The sequence below is a fragment of the Galleria mellonella genome, unplaced genomic scaffold (genome assembly GCF_026898425.1).
Source record: "Galleria mellonella isolate WM207_F2 unplaced genomic scaffold, CSIRO_AGI_GalMel_v1 utg57, whole genome shotgun sequence".
In the NCBI taxonomy this organism is placed as follows: domain Eukaryota; kingdom Metazoa; phylum Arthropoda; class Insecta; order Lepidoptera; family Pyralidae; genus Galleria; species Galleria mellonella.
The window spans coordinates 8,289,173-8,305,751 of NW_026442119.1; the positions used below are offsets into that span (position 1 = coordinate 8,289,173).

General features: G+C 31.0%; 1 protein-coding gene across 1 annotated transcript; it reads left to right on the forward strand.

The window, feature by feature from the left end:
- The first annotated feature begins 435 nt into the window (after positions 1 to 435).
- Positions 436 to 3,842, forward strand: LOC113509872 (uncharacterized). Its single transcript, XM_026893299.3, has 5 exons — positions 436 to 580; positions 1,881 to 2,109; positions 2,374 to 2,504; positions 2,807 to 2,962; positions 3,520 to 3,842. The coding sequence occupies exons 1-5, from the start codon at positions 526 to 528 to the stop codon at positions 3,666 to 3,668; spliced, it is 720 nt and encodes a 239-aa protein (XP_026749100.2). The 5' UTR covers positions 436 to 525; the 3' UTR covers positions 3,669 to 3,842.
- The last annotated feature ends 12,737 nt before the right edge of the window (positions 3,843 to 16,579 follow it).

Sequence of the window (16,579 nt, forward strand, 5' to 3'; positions counted from 1 at the left end):
AATCCATAGATTCGTGGCCAGACAGATTAAAAGCCTGTATAAAAATTCAATATTTGTGCCACAGTAATGCAAAAAGACAATATCTTAGTAATATAGGCACGAGTTTATAAAACTATTATAAGAAAGATATAAATATTGATAAAGATATAAAAAATATTAGTTATTGTAATTGATTAATTATAATAAACTATTAAGATTATCCTCTGAAAACACCATCAAAGACTGTGACTGACTGGCAAAATCTCCCTTATAGGGAAGACCTACATTTAGCAGTGGACAGTAAACGGCTAATATGATGACGATTATGATCTTCTCCCCATCAATAATTAAGGAATAACATTATTTATCGAAACTGATAACTCTTAGCCCCTGATAGTTGATCTTATTAGAGTAATTACATGCTAATTATGATAATCAGTATTGATAACAAATTAATTCAAACATGTTTTATATATATAAAGGTGCGACTAGGGAATGAAATCATAGTCACTTGCGGTTTAGACCAAGACTAAATAAACGTTCAAGATGTTTAAACTAAATATTGTTCTGGTTCTCGTATTTTCCCAATACGCTTTATCACGTAAGTAATATTTTTAAATATTATTATTTGCCCATATAAAGTCACCAATATAATTTTTTACTATTTTATAAATATATACTTAATAATATATTATCTTTCACTGGCCCTGGTTTTGAAATTGTTTACTTATATAGTACAAAATTTCAAATAGAATATATAGTAATAAAAAGTTTCCATAAAAAATGTTAAAATAGACAGTAAATTTGTATCAAAATTCGTCCTATGGTTTAGGAGACAGCGGAGAAGCAAACAAATAGGTTAGATAGGACCTTTGTTTTATTTTACATTTTATTTTTATAGTGTACTAATACTAGCTGTTCCCAGCAACATCGTTTGCGTGACCGGGATATGTTTATTAACCGAATTAAAAAGTAGTCTATATTCTTTTCCATCCTATATAGTATGTATTTATACTAAATACCACATTGATTGGTTCAGCCGTTAAGGTGATAAGAGATAACAAATTTAACTAAATTAATTTTCACATTACATCACTAATATTACATTAGTAAGAAGTCACACAATAAGATTTTTATCTTAACTAATATAGTACGGATCTACGGAGGAGAAAGTACTTTAGCAAAAAAGAATAATGCAAATCGGCAAAAATAAATGTTACTTAACATAAAGAAAATGTACTGTCGATCTAAAAACGTATCTATTTAACTTTATTCACGCTAAGTCTCTTGCGAGATCGGTAGAATTCTCATCTAAGATTATAATTAAAGGAAAGAGGTCCTCTTTTATTATATTAGTGTATGTAGATATTTTATTTGAGAGTTTGATATAATACTTATCTCAACCAGATTGTTCGTTTTTTAAAGTGTCAATTTCCTAAATGAAAATAAATTTTTCAATTTGCTTGTAGTTACGGATACTCTATAATTTTCAACCGACTTCAAAAAGGAGTAGAATCACAATTTGACTGTATATTTTTTAGCCCTTATATGTACTTTATGTACAATGCATAACAATTAATTATTTCACTTAAAGAAATAACATCGTTTTAATATTGTGTATAATATAAAAGTTATATCTAATAAATCATATTGTATTGATCTTGCAACGGCAATATTGTTTCAGATGTAATGCAATATTTGTAATATTATTTTTATATTCCTCTCCTTTTCCCATATCAATTTGCGGTCGGTGTAATTTGCTTTTCTTTTCGATTCATCTCTATTTGCCTTCGTCTTAGCATTCACTCTCTGTCTGACCATGTCGTCTTTCATACAGTCCATCTATTTCTTTTTGGAACCATTCACGTTCATAATTTCATTTCTTACAATTTTTTTTTCAGAAATCGTTAAAATAGAACAATGTAAATTGAGTGACGCAGAATGTATCAAAACAAGCCAAAGCAAATTCTTAAAGGAAGCGAGCAGAGGAACGCCCGATTTCACATTAAAATCGACAGATCCTTATCTTGTTCCTCACTTTGCACACACGTTTGAAAAAGAAAAAGTACAGGTAGAGTTTAAAAATGTTGTTGCCACTGGATTCAGAAATCAGCAGGTTACCAATAGCAAGTAAGTGATTTTATAGAAAATTAATAAATATATATAATATTAGACACTCTTTATTGTTCTCTTCAAAAGATTACAGTAGTATATTTAACAAAAATACAAAAAAAAAAACAAAAAATTACAAGAAAAGGCCACGACAAGTAATATTCACTATTTTTATTACGATTTTGGATAAAATTTTTCTTTGTCTAAATTGTCAACTTGTACAACACGTTTACAAAAACTTTTAGTTTTAGTGTTTGTAAATTTTATTTTATTTCTGTATAGGTTTACAGAGAAGAATGGAGCAATTGATGGAGAGGTAGACCATAAATTAGACCTAATTATAACTGGCGAGGTACTTTTAAAATCATTAGAGTCTGGGAAGCAAGTGTCTGGACCTATTACAATTGAAGCAAGTAAGTTATAAAACTTTGAATTTAATTAATAGTCATATTTAGTAATATACTCTTATAAAAAAAAATGATTAATTTAATATTTGATATGTTACAAAAAATACTTAATTTCGAATGTTTCTATAGTAGAGAGTAGTAGGATGAAATCTTGCAATTAATTTGGACTTAGTTTATTATAAGGACTAAGCACTAATTGAATGTAAGATTATAACTTTGAAGACCCACATCTTTTATAACCTTAATGTTAATTAATGTAAGGAGTACATTACAATTATGTTATAGATGTCATATTTTACAATTTACAGGTTTGAATGAAAAGCTGAATTACGTATTAAGCCCAACTACGACTGCTGATAATAAATTTAAAGGACTTACAGTTGGAGCAGAACAAAAACAATGTAACATTATCGGCGAACCTAAGCTCACTTCAAGCGCTGAGCTTAAAAATGCTTTAGTCAAAGGTAATTTTGATTATATCAAATAATACAATAGATTTTAACTTGTTTTTTAGCCGATTGAAAACATAAAAGTAACGATTTTTGGTTATTATGCATATATTTACGTACCTTTGGGTATATATTCGAATCTAGCGCAATGTTTGTATAATGCAATAAGTTGCTAAATTACAATAAATGAGAACACGTTAAATTCATTTCTAGAAGAACTATAAAAACACGAAGTTTTATTTATGTGAATTGGTCATTAACTTGTTTTCCTACGATTTTAAAGTTACGCCAAAACGTATAGTATAATACGTAACCACATACATAACATGAGTTTCTATTAATAACTAAAATTCATATCTACCTTTTATTAAAAAAAAATATTTTTTATTTAAATTATGTATTATAATTCTAATGCTAAATATATTTAAATATGAAGAATACTTATGAAATTTTTCGTTAAATATCAAAATTAGTCTTATTTTGTAGCATATTTTTACTTTTTTTTTGAGCAAAAAATGACTAATCTTTACAACCATTTAAATTTATTAACTACTTGTTCTTCTGAATTACAGAGCTCCCATCGAAACTGGAGGATTACGATGGAATACTTAAGGACCTTAAGAGACTTGCCGTTTGTATGGTAGCGGATGCTGTATATGGTGTTCATATGGAGAACATGAGAGTTTCTGCAGCTGACTATGGAGTCTACAATAATGCTTAAATTATTATATATTTTTGGGTACACCGTGTAGATTAATAGTTACAATAAATGGGTTCATTATTTCATAATAAAGTATGACTGTGTGAAATTAAAAATGATGTATGCTTATAACCAGGTATCCAAAAATGTTTACCATATTGATTGTTTCTTGGAATAAATTCTATATCTGAAATATTGGTTTTGTTTTATTTCGTACGATAGATTCTTTTGAATCTTTCAATATGTTTTTTTTCATAATAAAATTATACGTATTATATACTATACCATTTAAATAGAATAATCAGTGTACTCATGAGAAGAACTTTTGTACATTAGAAGTAAATCACCTCACGATGGGCTCACCTGTATTTATACTTACCTTACCCTAACTAGTACAACCATATGATTGATACCGCATACCGATAAAGCAGGTGGTTATCATTTCACTTTGATGCATTCAAATGGGTTGTTATTATATAGTATAGTCAGTTTCTTTTTGTTAATAATAATGGCTGGAAATAATTTTATATATAGACTTTGACATAATTTTTAAAATTATTGTTCTATATTACTTTTTGTTCTGTCATTCGTTATTCTATTATAAAATACATAATTCTCTCTGAATAAATCTTTTTTTTCTAATAATTATTTCAACACGTTATCAGCACGAAGATTTTCTTACGAATCATTAATTTTATGGGATTTTAGTGCATATTCAAAACGAATACTATGAGTGCAGGCGACAGTATATCACGAGGTATTTATTGTCCAAGCTCCAGCGTAAGTAACTTAATATGTCTACGTAACAAAGAGGGCTACTCAATGTGGAAATTTAAAATGCGTAATTACTTAATGCATGAAGATCTTTGGGAAACCACTGTTGGATATACTGAAGGTGATGTTACTCCCGCAGCTATAAAAATCCGTAATGATCGTAAAGCATTGTCGAAAATATGTTTGACTTTAGACGGCCCTGCTATAACTCACGTACGTGACTGCAAAACTGCTAAAGATGCATGGGATGAGTTGAAAAAGGCATATGAAAACCGTAGTATGAGTCGCAGATTAGCATTAGAAAGAAAATTATATAGAATTAGTTTAGAAGAGTTCAGTAGTATAGAAGAGTATATAAATGCAATTATGAGTACCGTACAAGATCTCGCAGATATAGGAAAAATAATTGAAGATCCTTCCGTTGCGGCGATTTTGTTAGGCGGGCTTACATCAAAGTATGAACCTCTTATTATGGGACTAGAAAATAGCAACTTCGATATTTCTTCAGACTTAGTCAAAACTAAACTTCTAAATGAGTCATCTCGGCATCTGGAACCTGTATCAGCTTTAAAGACGAATGTAGGTCCAAGAAAATATAAAAAGAAAAAACCTATTATATGTTATGACTGCAAAGAACCAGGGCATAAGCGTCCAGATTGTCCACTTAAGAAGAATCATATAGGCAGGACGTCACATGGTTCCTCTGCATTGAATGCTCAAGCTCTTGGAGAAACTGACGGCTTACAAATGAACAAGTGGGTGATAGATTCTGGTGCAACCAAACATATGTCTTCAAGATTAGATTGGATGTGCTCCTTTAAGCAAAGTTATGGTAAGGTTACAATTGCTAACGGTGCAGATATCAGCTGTACTGGAATTGGTACTGTCTCAATTAGTACTGAAAGCAAGGTAATTGACAAAGTCTCTAATGTTGCTTATGTTCCCGAACTAAAGGCGAATTTAATTTCTGTTCAAAGTGTAGTTGATAAAGGTTATACTGTAATTTTTGATAAAAATGGATGTAATTTTTATAATTCTAATGATCTTTGTATTACAGGCAAATCAATATTGCATGGTACGAATTGTAATGGACTATACACTTTGGACTGTACTATTAACAATTCTACAAAATTAAGTCTTAATGTGACGCATGATAATGCAGATTTGTCCCAATATCGACTGTGGCATAAAAGGTTAGGTCATCTTTGTCGTTTTGGCTTACAGTCATTAAAAGGTCAAGCTATAATTAATTTTGGAATAGCAGATAAAGAGCCTTGTGTAACATGCATTGAAGCGAAACAGGCAAGAAAATCATTTAAAAGAGTTTTGTTTAAAAGGGCGACTGAGCCACTGCAACTCATTCATTCTGATTTATGTGGCCCAATGTCTGAAGCGTCTTTTCAGGGTAACAGGTATGCTCTTTTCTTTATTGATGATTTCACACGAATGACTTTCGTATATTTTATTTCAAGTAAAACTGACGTGAAAAACAAATTTATTATTTTTCAAGCTCTTGTAGAGAAACAATTAGGTAGCCATATAAAAGAGTTAAGAACAGATAATGGAACTGAGTATATTAACAATGATTTTATTCAGTATCTTAACTCTCAGGTTATTCATAATCAAACCACGGCGCCTTACAGCCCACAGTCAAATGGTGTGGCTGAACGCACAAATAGGTCAATCACAGAAAAAGCTCGTTCGTTATTGACTGATAGTTCTTTGTCCAAAGCATATTGGCAAGACGCTTTTGAAGTTTCTGTATATCTAAAGAACAGATGCCCTCATCGTGCCTTAAACTGTCATACACCATATGAAAAATGGTATGGTCAGAAACCGGACTTAAACCATCTCCGAGTATTTGGTTGTAGGGCCTTAGTTCATATTCCTTCTTGTAATAGAAAGAAATTAGATATTAAAGCTGAAGAGCACATTTTCATCGGATACGCTACTGATTCTAATACATATTATTTTCGTAACACTCAATATCCGAGAAAAGTAATAAAATCTCGTGACGTTTCATTTTTTGAGAATAATTTTCATAATCTTAAAAATATTGAACCGAGTATTCTTTCTACTAATACAGAAGTTCCCTTAGTAGAAGATACACTGGAGGAAGACAAGTTTGAGGCTGCTCGATCGCATGAGGAAGTAGAAAATACTTCAGTTAATAATTTAGTTGATCAGCACATAGAAGTAACGGACAAAGTAACAACAGAGCGCAGGTATCCTTTAAGAAACAGGAAAAGTCCTGAATTTTTAAGTTATCAGGTATGCAGTTCAGTCATGGAGTTGGATGAACCTAGCACTTACACGGAAGCAATAAATGCTGTAGATGCTGTTAAGTGGCAACAAGCAATGGCAGATGAGTTCAAATCTCTTCATAAATTAAATACATGGAGTTTAGTAGATAGAACAGGGAAGAAGGTGATACCGTGTAAGTGGGTATTTAGACGAAAGAGAGATGCACAAGGAAATGTTGTAAAATATAAAGCACGTCTTGTAGCAAAAGGCTTTAACCAAACTGCTGGAATAGACTACTATGAAACTTTTTCACCAGTAGTTAGAATGTCTTCATTGAGAACATTGTTTGCGTTATCTGTCGAACTAGGACTAAAGATGCGCCATATAGACGTAGATACAGCATTTCTAAACGGTGGCCTTGAGGAAGAAGTATATATGGAACAACCACAAGGTTTTTCTGAAAACAGCGAGGTAATGGTATGTAAACTACATAAGTCGCTATATGGCCTTAAACAGGCACCACGTGCGTGGAACACAAAGTTAAACTATATCTTATCGAAAATGAATTTTTCAAGAACTCCTTCTGAGCCATGTGTGTATACGAAGCTTTTCAATGACGAACTAGTAATTCTTGCAGTTTACGTTGATGACATAATACTTTTTTATAAGAATGACATGACGTTTAATTCTGTCAAAAATAATTTAGAAAAATATTTTAGCCTAAAGGATTTGGGTATACTAAAGTATTATTTAGGCATAAATATTTCAAACGAAGTAGAAACATTAAAGATAAATCAGAAGACTTTTGTAGAAAAGCTATTAATAAAATTTGGCATGCAGGATTGCAAAACTGTAAATACGCCAATAAATAAAAAGCTAGAGTCTAATGATCAGAATGAATGTTGTTCTTATCCTTATCAAGAGCTTATTGGATCTCTATTTTTTTTGGCCACACATACACGTCCTGATATTGCTTTTGCAACCAGTTATCTGGGTCAATTCAATTCGAATTTTAATAAAAATCATTGGTTGGCCGCAAAACGCGTACTTCAATATTTAAAAGGTACTATAGATTATTCAATCACGTATAGACGTACTAGAAAACCGCTGTATGGTTTTACAGATGCGGATTGGGCGAACTGCGTTGAAACACGCCGTTCCTATACAGGCTTTTATATGAAGTTGGCAGGTGGACCAATTGCTTGGGAAAGTAGAAAGCAGCCCACAGTAGCTTTATCGTCTGCTGAAGCAGAGTATATGGCGCTAACAGCAGCTGCTAAAGAGGCTTGTTATCTTCACAGGTTTATTTCGGAAATAACGGGCAGGCTTGATAGGGTTACTATATATAGTGACAGTCAGTCTGCTATAAAATTAGCTCAAAATCCAGTCCATCACAATCGAACCAAGCATATTGACACACGGTTTCATTTTATTCGAGAAAAGATAGTTGAAAAGAAGATAGATGTACAATTTATCCCAACAGAACAAATGTGGGCAGATATGCTTACTAAACCTTTATGTAATATAAAGTTTAAAAGATGTATAACAAACATAGGTATTGTATAACTCTTAGTTTTTTAATCTCCAATGTACTTTTATCGTTCACATGCTATGTTACATTGTAGATTAAGGGGGGTGTGTTAATAATAATGGCTGGAAATAATTTTATATATAGACTTTGACATAATTTTTAAAATTATTGTTCTATATTACTTTTTGTTCTGTCATTCGTTATTCTATTATAAAATACACAATTCTCTCTGAATAAATCTTTTTTTTCTAATAATTATTTCAACACTTTTACTACAATTATATGTATTAAATATTATTTTCTCTATTAATGTCACTAAATCACTTGTACAGTTATATCTGTCTATCCTTTTCTGACTAACAACCAGTAGGTACTTTTTAATATAAGAGTTTATTTTAGTGTGTCTGTTTTTTTGTGTGTTGATATGTTACATGATACCGTTGCCATTTTAAAACAGATTTTAATATTTTATTATTTAAAATGATAGGCATAAATTTTGTGTTGGTTTCAGATCGAGTTTGTCACAATTACCTTCCGTTCCGCACTTTTAAAGGAAAAAAAACGGAACACTTATAGGATTACTTCGTTGTACGTCAGTCGGTTCGTCTGTAAAGATCCTTGTACTTATAGAAACACATGAAGGTTGTTGAAATTAATATCATATAATCAGGTCTGCAATTTCTTAAAGCAGTGAAAAAATCAAGCTTCTTAATCGACGAAGTCAAAAGATGCAGCCGTTTATGTTATCGCATATTTTGACATTCGCAAATGGAATCAAAACCTATAGGGTACTTCCCGTTGACCTAGAATCATAAAATTTGGCAAGAAGCAATTTTATGTAGCAACAGTAAAGGAAAAATCTGAAAACCGTAAATTTATAGTTATTTCACAAAAAAAATACTTAACTTTATATGGTACCCTCGTTGCGCGACTTTAACTCGCGCTTGACCAGCTTTCTTTTAACTGAAATTATATTTCGAATCTGTTTTGTTTTTTTTTTTTACTAAAATCCTGATTGTTCGTTTGTGATTAATATCTTTGTCAACAATTTCAGCTATTATCCATCTACTGCTGAACAAAAGTCTTCCCCCAGAGACTGCCATAAGTAATGCCAGAACCAAATTAGATAATATTAGTTCTACCCGTATATTAATTTCGTCACATTTACATTATTTTTCAGAGGTGCTAAATCTTAAATTTTTATAAGCATATACAAATCAATTCTTTCGTGACTGACGTACAATCGACACAATAGTTCATTAAGCGAAGTGGTGCTTTGTAATAGGGTTCGTGGCGTAAACCGATTAAGTTACAGTCACGTACAACCTGTGCGTGCCTTTTGTAATGCACAGCTATTGAACTTAGAACATTATAAGTATATTTTACTACGCATAGAAAAAACCGACTTTAATTCAGACAAAATACACCTGTTAATGACGTAATTAATGTATATGAAAGGATACAATAAAATATGAAGACACCTCCTCTTCGAGAACTAAAAAAATACATTTAAATTGAACCTATTTGTCGACAAATCATACTTTTGATGTAATCGATTTGAGACCAAATCGAAATCATAGCCAACACAATTCAAATAGACGTTACCTTATATTTAATTTCAATTCAATTGCATCGAAAGCTATTCCGTCATTCAAAATAATGGTTTTAAATTACGAATATGAAAAACTATAAAGTTGAATATGGAGCAATTTGTTTTTTTTTAATTATTGTGACACAAACTGTAATATTTTACGGAACTTAGTAATAAAACAGTTACTTATATAATTTACCTATCCAAACTTATAAATAGATACTTTTAGAATAACACCTCTATTATCAGGAATGATAATGATGTCTCTACTTCTGTAAGTATCTATGAAAATTTTCATTGCGTAGCATAAATTTTGCTTCAGTTAAATTGGTGTTCGAGTTTGAGTCTCATTTGGGTTAATTTAAACATTAAGCTTAGTTGTATGAGACCTTGAATCTGTGAGATCCTAGTTATTTATTTATTTTATTTATTTAACACTTTATTGTACCAACATAACAGGATTTGTTGAAAAATTTTCAATACGTATAGTGTAGTACAAAAGGCGGTCTTCTTGCTAAGCAATCTCTTCCAGACAACCTTTGGGTAGATGGAATTAAAGCATAAATAGGTAGGTGGCGCGTTAAAAAAAATAGATCTGTAAAAAATAATATCTGTGACAGCATAGTTATATACACATTCATGAATAAACACATACATCCAAATATATACATATATATACATACACATACATATATAAATATATATACATATATACACATATACATACATATATGTTATACGTACAAATATACCACACTAACACACACATATATAACACACATAAAACTGGAAATACGTAGGACTAAGTGATTATAAGGATAGGTAGCGGGATTTAACTAAGTTTTAAAAAATGAGCATCGATTGAGCGCACCGTATAGAGGTAGGGAGTGAGTTCCACAAACGAACTTCTTGCACGGAAAAAGATTTGGAGTAAAAAGAGGAAGAATGAGTAGGAATTATGAGTCGGAGGTTGTCAGTACTACTAGTAAGAATAAAAATTGCTCTCTCCAAGAAATATAAAACGTTCTTTTAAATAATGGGATGTAACTGAATTAAAAAGAATTGAGTAAAGAAGGGAAAGGATGTGCCAGTTACGACGAAGACGGATAGAGAGCCACTTGAACTACTCATACTGGTCATTTTAAGACTATGTGGTGTGATTGTGGTCATTTATAAATCAATTTTGACAATACTTTTTGCATTGTTTGGACCATCAATTTTATTTAGTCTAATAGTAGTATTTTATTAACCTTTTACTCTTTAATACTATTAATTTACTTCTTCAAAAAGTTCTATTGTCTCGGTTTAAAGACAGGCTACGAGAATTGTCGACGATCTTAAGCTTACAGGCGGTATTGAGCCTTTAAATCTAAGGCGAGAACTTGCTTCCCTTTGTCTTTCTACTGCTTGTGTAACGGACTGTATTCAGTGGAATTGTTTAAAATAATGCTCACAACCATCTTATATTATTGCATACAGTGTGGTTTCAGAGGAGTTTCCTGAACGTATAGGCTGTGAAATGATTTTCCTATTGAGATTTTCCCTAGAGACTATAGTATGGGGTTCTTTATAAAAGGTGTATTAATGTTTTTCAGGGCTAACAAAGCGCACGTAACATCCCTGTTGTTGCAGGCGTCCATAAGAAACTTACTTTTGTGGTATAAAAAAACTCATTTCATAATAAATGATACGCTTAATTATATAAATATGTACTCAGAGTACCTAATTTTTTTTATACCACTTAGAATGGCAAACAAGCTGACGGCCCACCTGATGGAAAGTGGTAACCGTCGCCTATAGACATGAGTAGTACCATGGACATAACAGAGTATACTGTTTCGCCCATGATACACCCCATGCGTTGCCATTCCTGAAGACTCAGATGTTATTCCTCTGTATCCAGTAAATTCACGCCATATCCCACCCTTCAAACCGAAACACAGCCATGCAAACACAACTGCTTCACGGTTGAAACACAAATGAAACAGAGGTACCCAAGCAATCGTAATCTTTGTACTTTTGTACAAAGTCTCCCTCTGGTACATAATAATCTGTTATTAAAGCAATTTATATGATAACAAATAGGTATTAGTCTTTTATTTTAATTTGATTTTATTCACATCAATCATGAACTTAGTAATTTTTTTTTCCGGGAAATAATAGGACAAATTGAAAGCAAACAATTGCGGGCATCATAGGTATATAACAACATTATCAATAATTACTTTATTAAATAAATATAATGATTGGAAAAACATTGAGAAATCAATGACTTGTTATGTCTTCTGTTTAAGCTTTTGACAATCAAATTGTTTAAGGATCATTGACTGAAATTTATTTTTCCTCTATTCTGTGTCTTGTACATAATTTACTTGCTTTTTTTTTAAGTAAGTATTATTACAACACGTGAGGATACCATAAATATCTCAATCTATTCTGTGAATGAAGCTGTTATATCTATAGGCAATGGTCGTCACTTTCCATCAACTGGGCCGCCAACTTGTTTTCATTTTAAGTGTTATTAAAAATAATAAATATACTCGTATGTACAATAAAGATTTATACAATTACAATTAATATGCTTTTTAAACTCAATAATAATCATTAGTATTAATATATGTATAATCATCATCATATGAGCCGTTATTTGTCCATTGCTAAGCATAGGTAATATTTTTTCGGATTGGCAACCGTAGTTAGGCTTTTAGAGATGTTTTAAGAGGGATGCTGCTGGTCATCCCTCGCCCTCCCTTAGTCGCCTCTTACGACATCCATGGGAAAGGTAGGGGCGCCCATTCTATGCCGGGGCACACATAGGTAACATATCTAGGACCAATTATGTATTTTTATACACCCGCCTCCCTAGACGAAGTATAAACGAATCTATTGATAGAATAGTTATTGATAGCGAGGCTATGAGATAGAATATGACGATGATTCCATATTATAATTTGATAATGAAGACGAAAAAATAGGTGAAATTGCGCGAAATCGAAAGAAGTTTTTAAAATAATAAACGTATTCCATATTTTAAAATAATTAAAAAGTTGAAAAAAGAAAAGTTTTATGTAATAGTATTGACCAGACTAGTTATATATATATTTCTATATAAATCTGGATGGATACTTCACAATACCTATATAAAACTTTTACTTTGTATACCTACAAAACGTGCGTTGTATTATTTATTTGAATGTGCAGTCTATGGATACACAAAAAGTATGGGACCTTAATTGTCCGGAGTAACAAAGACTGATGGTTACAATTTTTTAAAGTTTATAAACGTGACAATATTATTTGGAAGACAATTCGGTGGAAAGTCTGATTACTCGAGATATTTTAATATAAATTATTTAAATTTATTTTATAACCTTATATATATTAATCTATGTAAGTGGTCCCTTTGGAGACATATTCGTTTAATGCACATTTCAGTATTATAATTATGAATAAAAATAAATTGAGAACAATGATAAATAACAGATAAATATTTTTGTGTTTCGGTCGTACGCTTACAATACGAGTACAAGCATCAAGAAGATATTGTCTAGTTATTTAGTAAGAAATAAGAGATTTAACATTAAATATAGCATGTCATGTACTTTTAACTACATATTCAAATATTTTTTAAGAATATAGATCTAGTGTTGAATGTAATCTATATTCAAACCCATTTTAGTCATTTTAGTGATATATCTCATGTAAGTGATTACAAATCGGTATTATTATGTGTTTGTATAAATATCTTTTAGCTGAGCTTTTAGACAATTTAAAGCTTTGTTATTTTATTTATTATTTTATAAGTACCTATATCTTTAGATATATTACTTTGTAAAAGGCAATGTATCAATAGGTAGGGTATTGACTGGCATGTTACATTGATATTTACGTTTCATGATGATGAGTTTCTTTGCACATACAAAACGAATGGACTATACTGTACTTAATAATACTATATTTAAATATATACCAATGTAAGGCATAAAACATATAAATACAGCCTTTATTGTTTGTTTTTATAATGGGATAATTTTTTATTCTAATACGATAAGGGTAAACATAATTATTTGTCAGATAGAATTGAATTAAGACAGAAACCGTGTATGATAACATGATAAATATGTTGCTACCAAAACAAACACGTCCTTGACATAAACGCGTAACTCGTATCGCACACAATTCATGTTCAACGAAAATAGTTTAAGAAGAAATAAAAGTCCGTACGGATTCTCGGTGACAGCCCCCGATCTAAATCTTCGAGTGAACCAGACAATCTTCTGAATAGATGCTTTTCCCCGGTTGAATTCTCCATTCGTAAACAATACTAGCGAAGCGTGAGTCTGTTTTGGTCTTATGGTGAATAGAACTACAAGAAGTTATTTTACCAGTGAACTGGTTTTGTGGATCTAGGCTATAGAACATTAATTATATTTATACAAAATTTATTTACATGACTATTTGTCTAATTATTTATATCTTCTTAAGTTTAACAATGATTAATTTTGAATACCAAATAAATAATTCTCGTAGATTCTTTATAAAGAGTGTTATTGAAGAAATTTTATTTAATTGCAAACATTATCATTACAAAAATCCATTTATTGTTTATAGGTATATATATTTTCTTTATATGTACACGTATTATGTGTACTTACGAGCTATCCGCATTAACTGATTCTCTGCAACACTTGAGGTAATTCAATCTTCTGGGCGCTTGTCTGCATGACATTGATTCACGAGAAAATTTCCTCCCCACCAGCTGTAGATTGCTCGAGATATTTGGTTGATCCACAGCCTTTAGTTTTTCTGCAGACATTTGCAATTTGGATTCTATTACACAGAGAAACTCCGAGTATAACACTATATTATTTCGCCGAGCGACTTGGAGAATCACAGACCTACTGCTATTAGTGCAAAGCAATAAAAAATACTGCCGTGAGTGCTCCGGCATAGAATGGGTCACCCCTTCATTTCCCGTAGGTGCCATAAAAGGCGACTAATGGAGGGCGAGGAATGGGAAGCAGTGTCCCTCTTAGAACATCTCTAAAAGCCTAACTACGGTTGCCAACCCGTCTGCGGAGCGTAGCAACTATTGCCAAAATTCTTCTTATGGTGAAGGTTAATGTCCAGCAGTGGACAGTTAACGGCTGAAATAATACAAAAGTAATAATCAAAAATAGGTTCAACAATCAAAAATTTTTTTCAGAACACTGTTAATATGTTTTGTTGTTTTTGTTAAGTTTTTATTGATAACTTTAAACCAAATTTGGTGGTTTAATAGATTTCGTCGTAATTTTCGTTATTTTAAACCATTTTGATAATACTTCTATTACTTCAATTAGAATGTTGAAAGCACAGTGTCATTGAAGTTAATTAGCATTGACAGTTAAAATAATAAGTAATAATAATAAAAAAAATTACTTTCTCATTTATAGAAGTAAAATATTCGAGTATTCAGTCAATATTTTAAGTAAGATTTTCGTTTGAACTAGAATTTTCCGCTTCATAACAATTTTGTAAACTATAGGTATAAAGCTAACTATAGTATAAGGTGTATCTTAGAGCGTTTAGCGATGTTTCAAACTTGTTAATAACATTTCATTTCCCTATTATCCTAAGAGGAGTGAACTGTACTAACTTGAAAACTACTTTGCCAATATATTGAACAAATTTATTGCTAACAAATTTACTTGTAGATTGCTTTAATAAGATACTCAGTATAAGTTATTATATTAATAATAATATAAATATAATTAAGCTATTTCGTTTTTGTTTTCCTTAAATACTTTTAGTCAATTTACGAATATCAAAAAAATCTAATTAGCAGCCGTTCTCAAGAGATATCTGTACTTCCATACACACACAATTCGTACGATATCGTAACTATTTTTTAATAGATTTTAACAATTGTTTCTGTTATTATACCGGTATAAATTATTGTGAGATTTTATTAAAGTATTTTGTTTAGGCGTGATCAACATTGAAACTGCTTCTTTATGAAGTAAAATGTATTAATATATGTAGTTCCATTCATTATACTTCCCTTGTTAAGAAAGAATTGTCTTGTATAACGAACAAGATTTTTTACTCCCATTTAATATATATAATCCATGATTCTACAAAATAGAATTTACCTGTTTCACCACCATAGATGCAACAGACTTCAACGGACAATTAACTTCAGTGGCACTACAGCCAAGCCATTTGTATCACGATTTATGTACTGTTAGCCACTAAATTATCTGTTTCCAGTAGCTGGTGGCAGATAACATCGGAAATGTGGTGTGAGTGTCTCAATAGATAGACGACCTGACCTAAGTGCCTGCATGGCTTCCGCGCAATCTGTTTGCTAGACATCTCAATGCAAATAGCTCTATTTAGTTTAGACCCCACTGCTTTGGCCTTTATGAAATAATCTTATGTATTCTATCCTTTAGTAGGTAATGTTTTAACCAACTTTATACAGAAGGTTGTCAATTCGAATTATTTTTGTAAATTTTGCTCTATTTTGATATTGCATAAATTTTGATGGTTCATTTTTAATTTCTTTAATTTAATTTTGCAACTGATATGAGTTACTCCAGTGTAAACAATTTATACATACTAATACAATTATAGAATAATATTACATGTACAGTAACGGTCTTCTTATAATTTTATAACGTGACAGCATTTAGATGTAGATTAACAAATACTCATACTTTTGTTTCATTTTATCATCCAAATAGTTGAGATAGTTTATTAAATGATTACCTTAAACACTGTGCATTTTGAGATTACCTAACGTGAAAT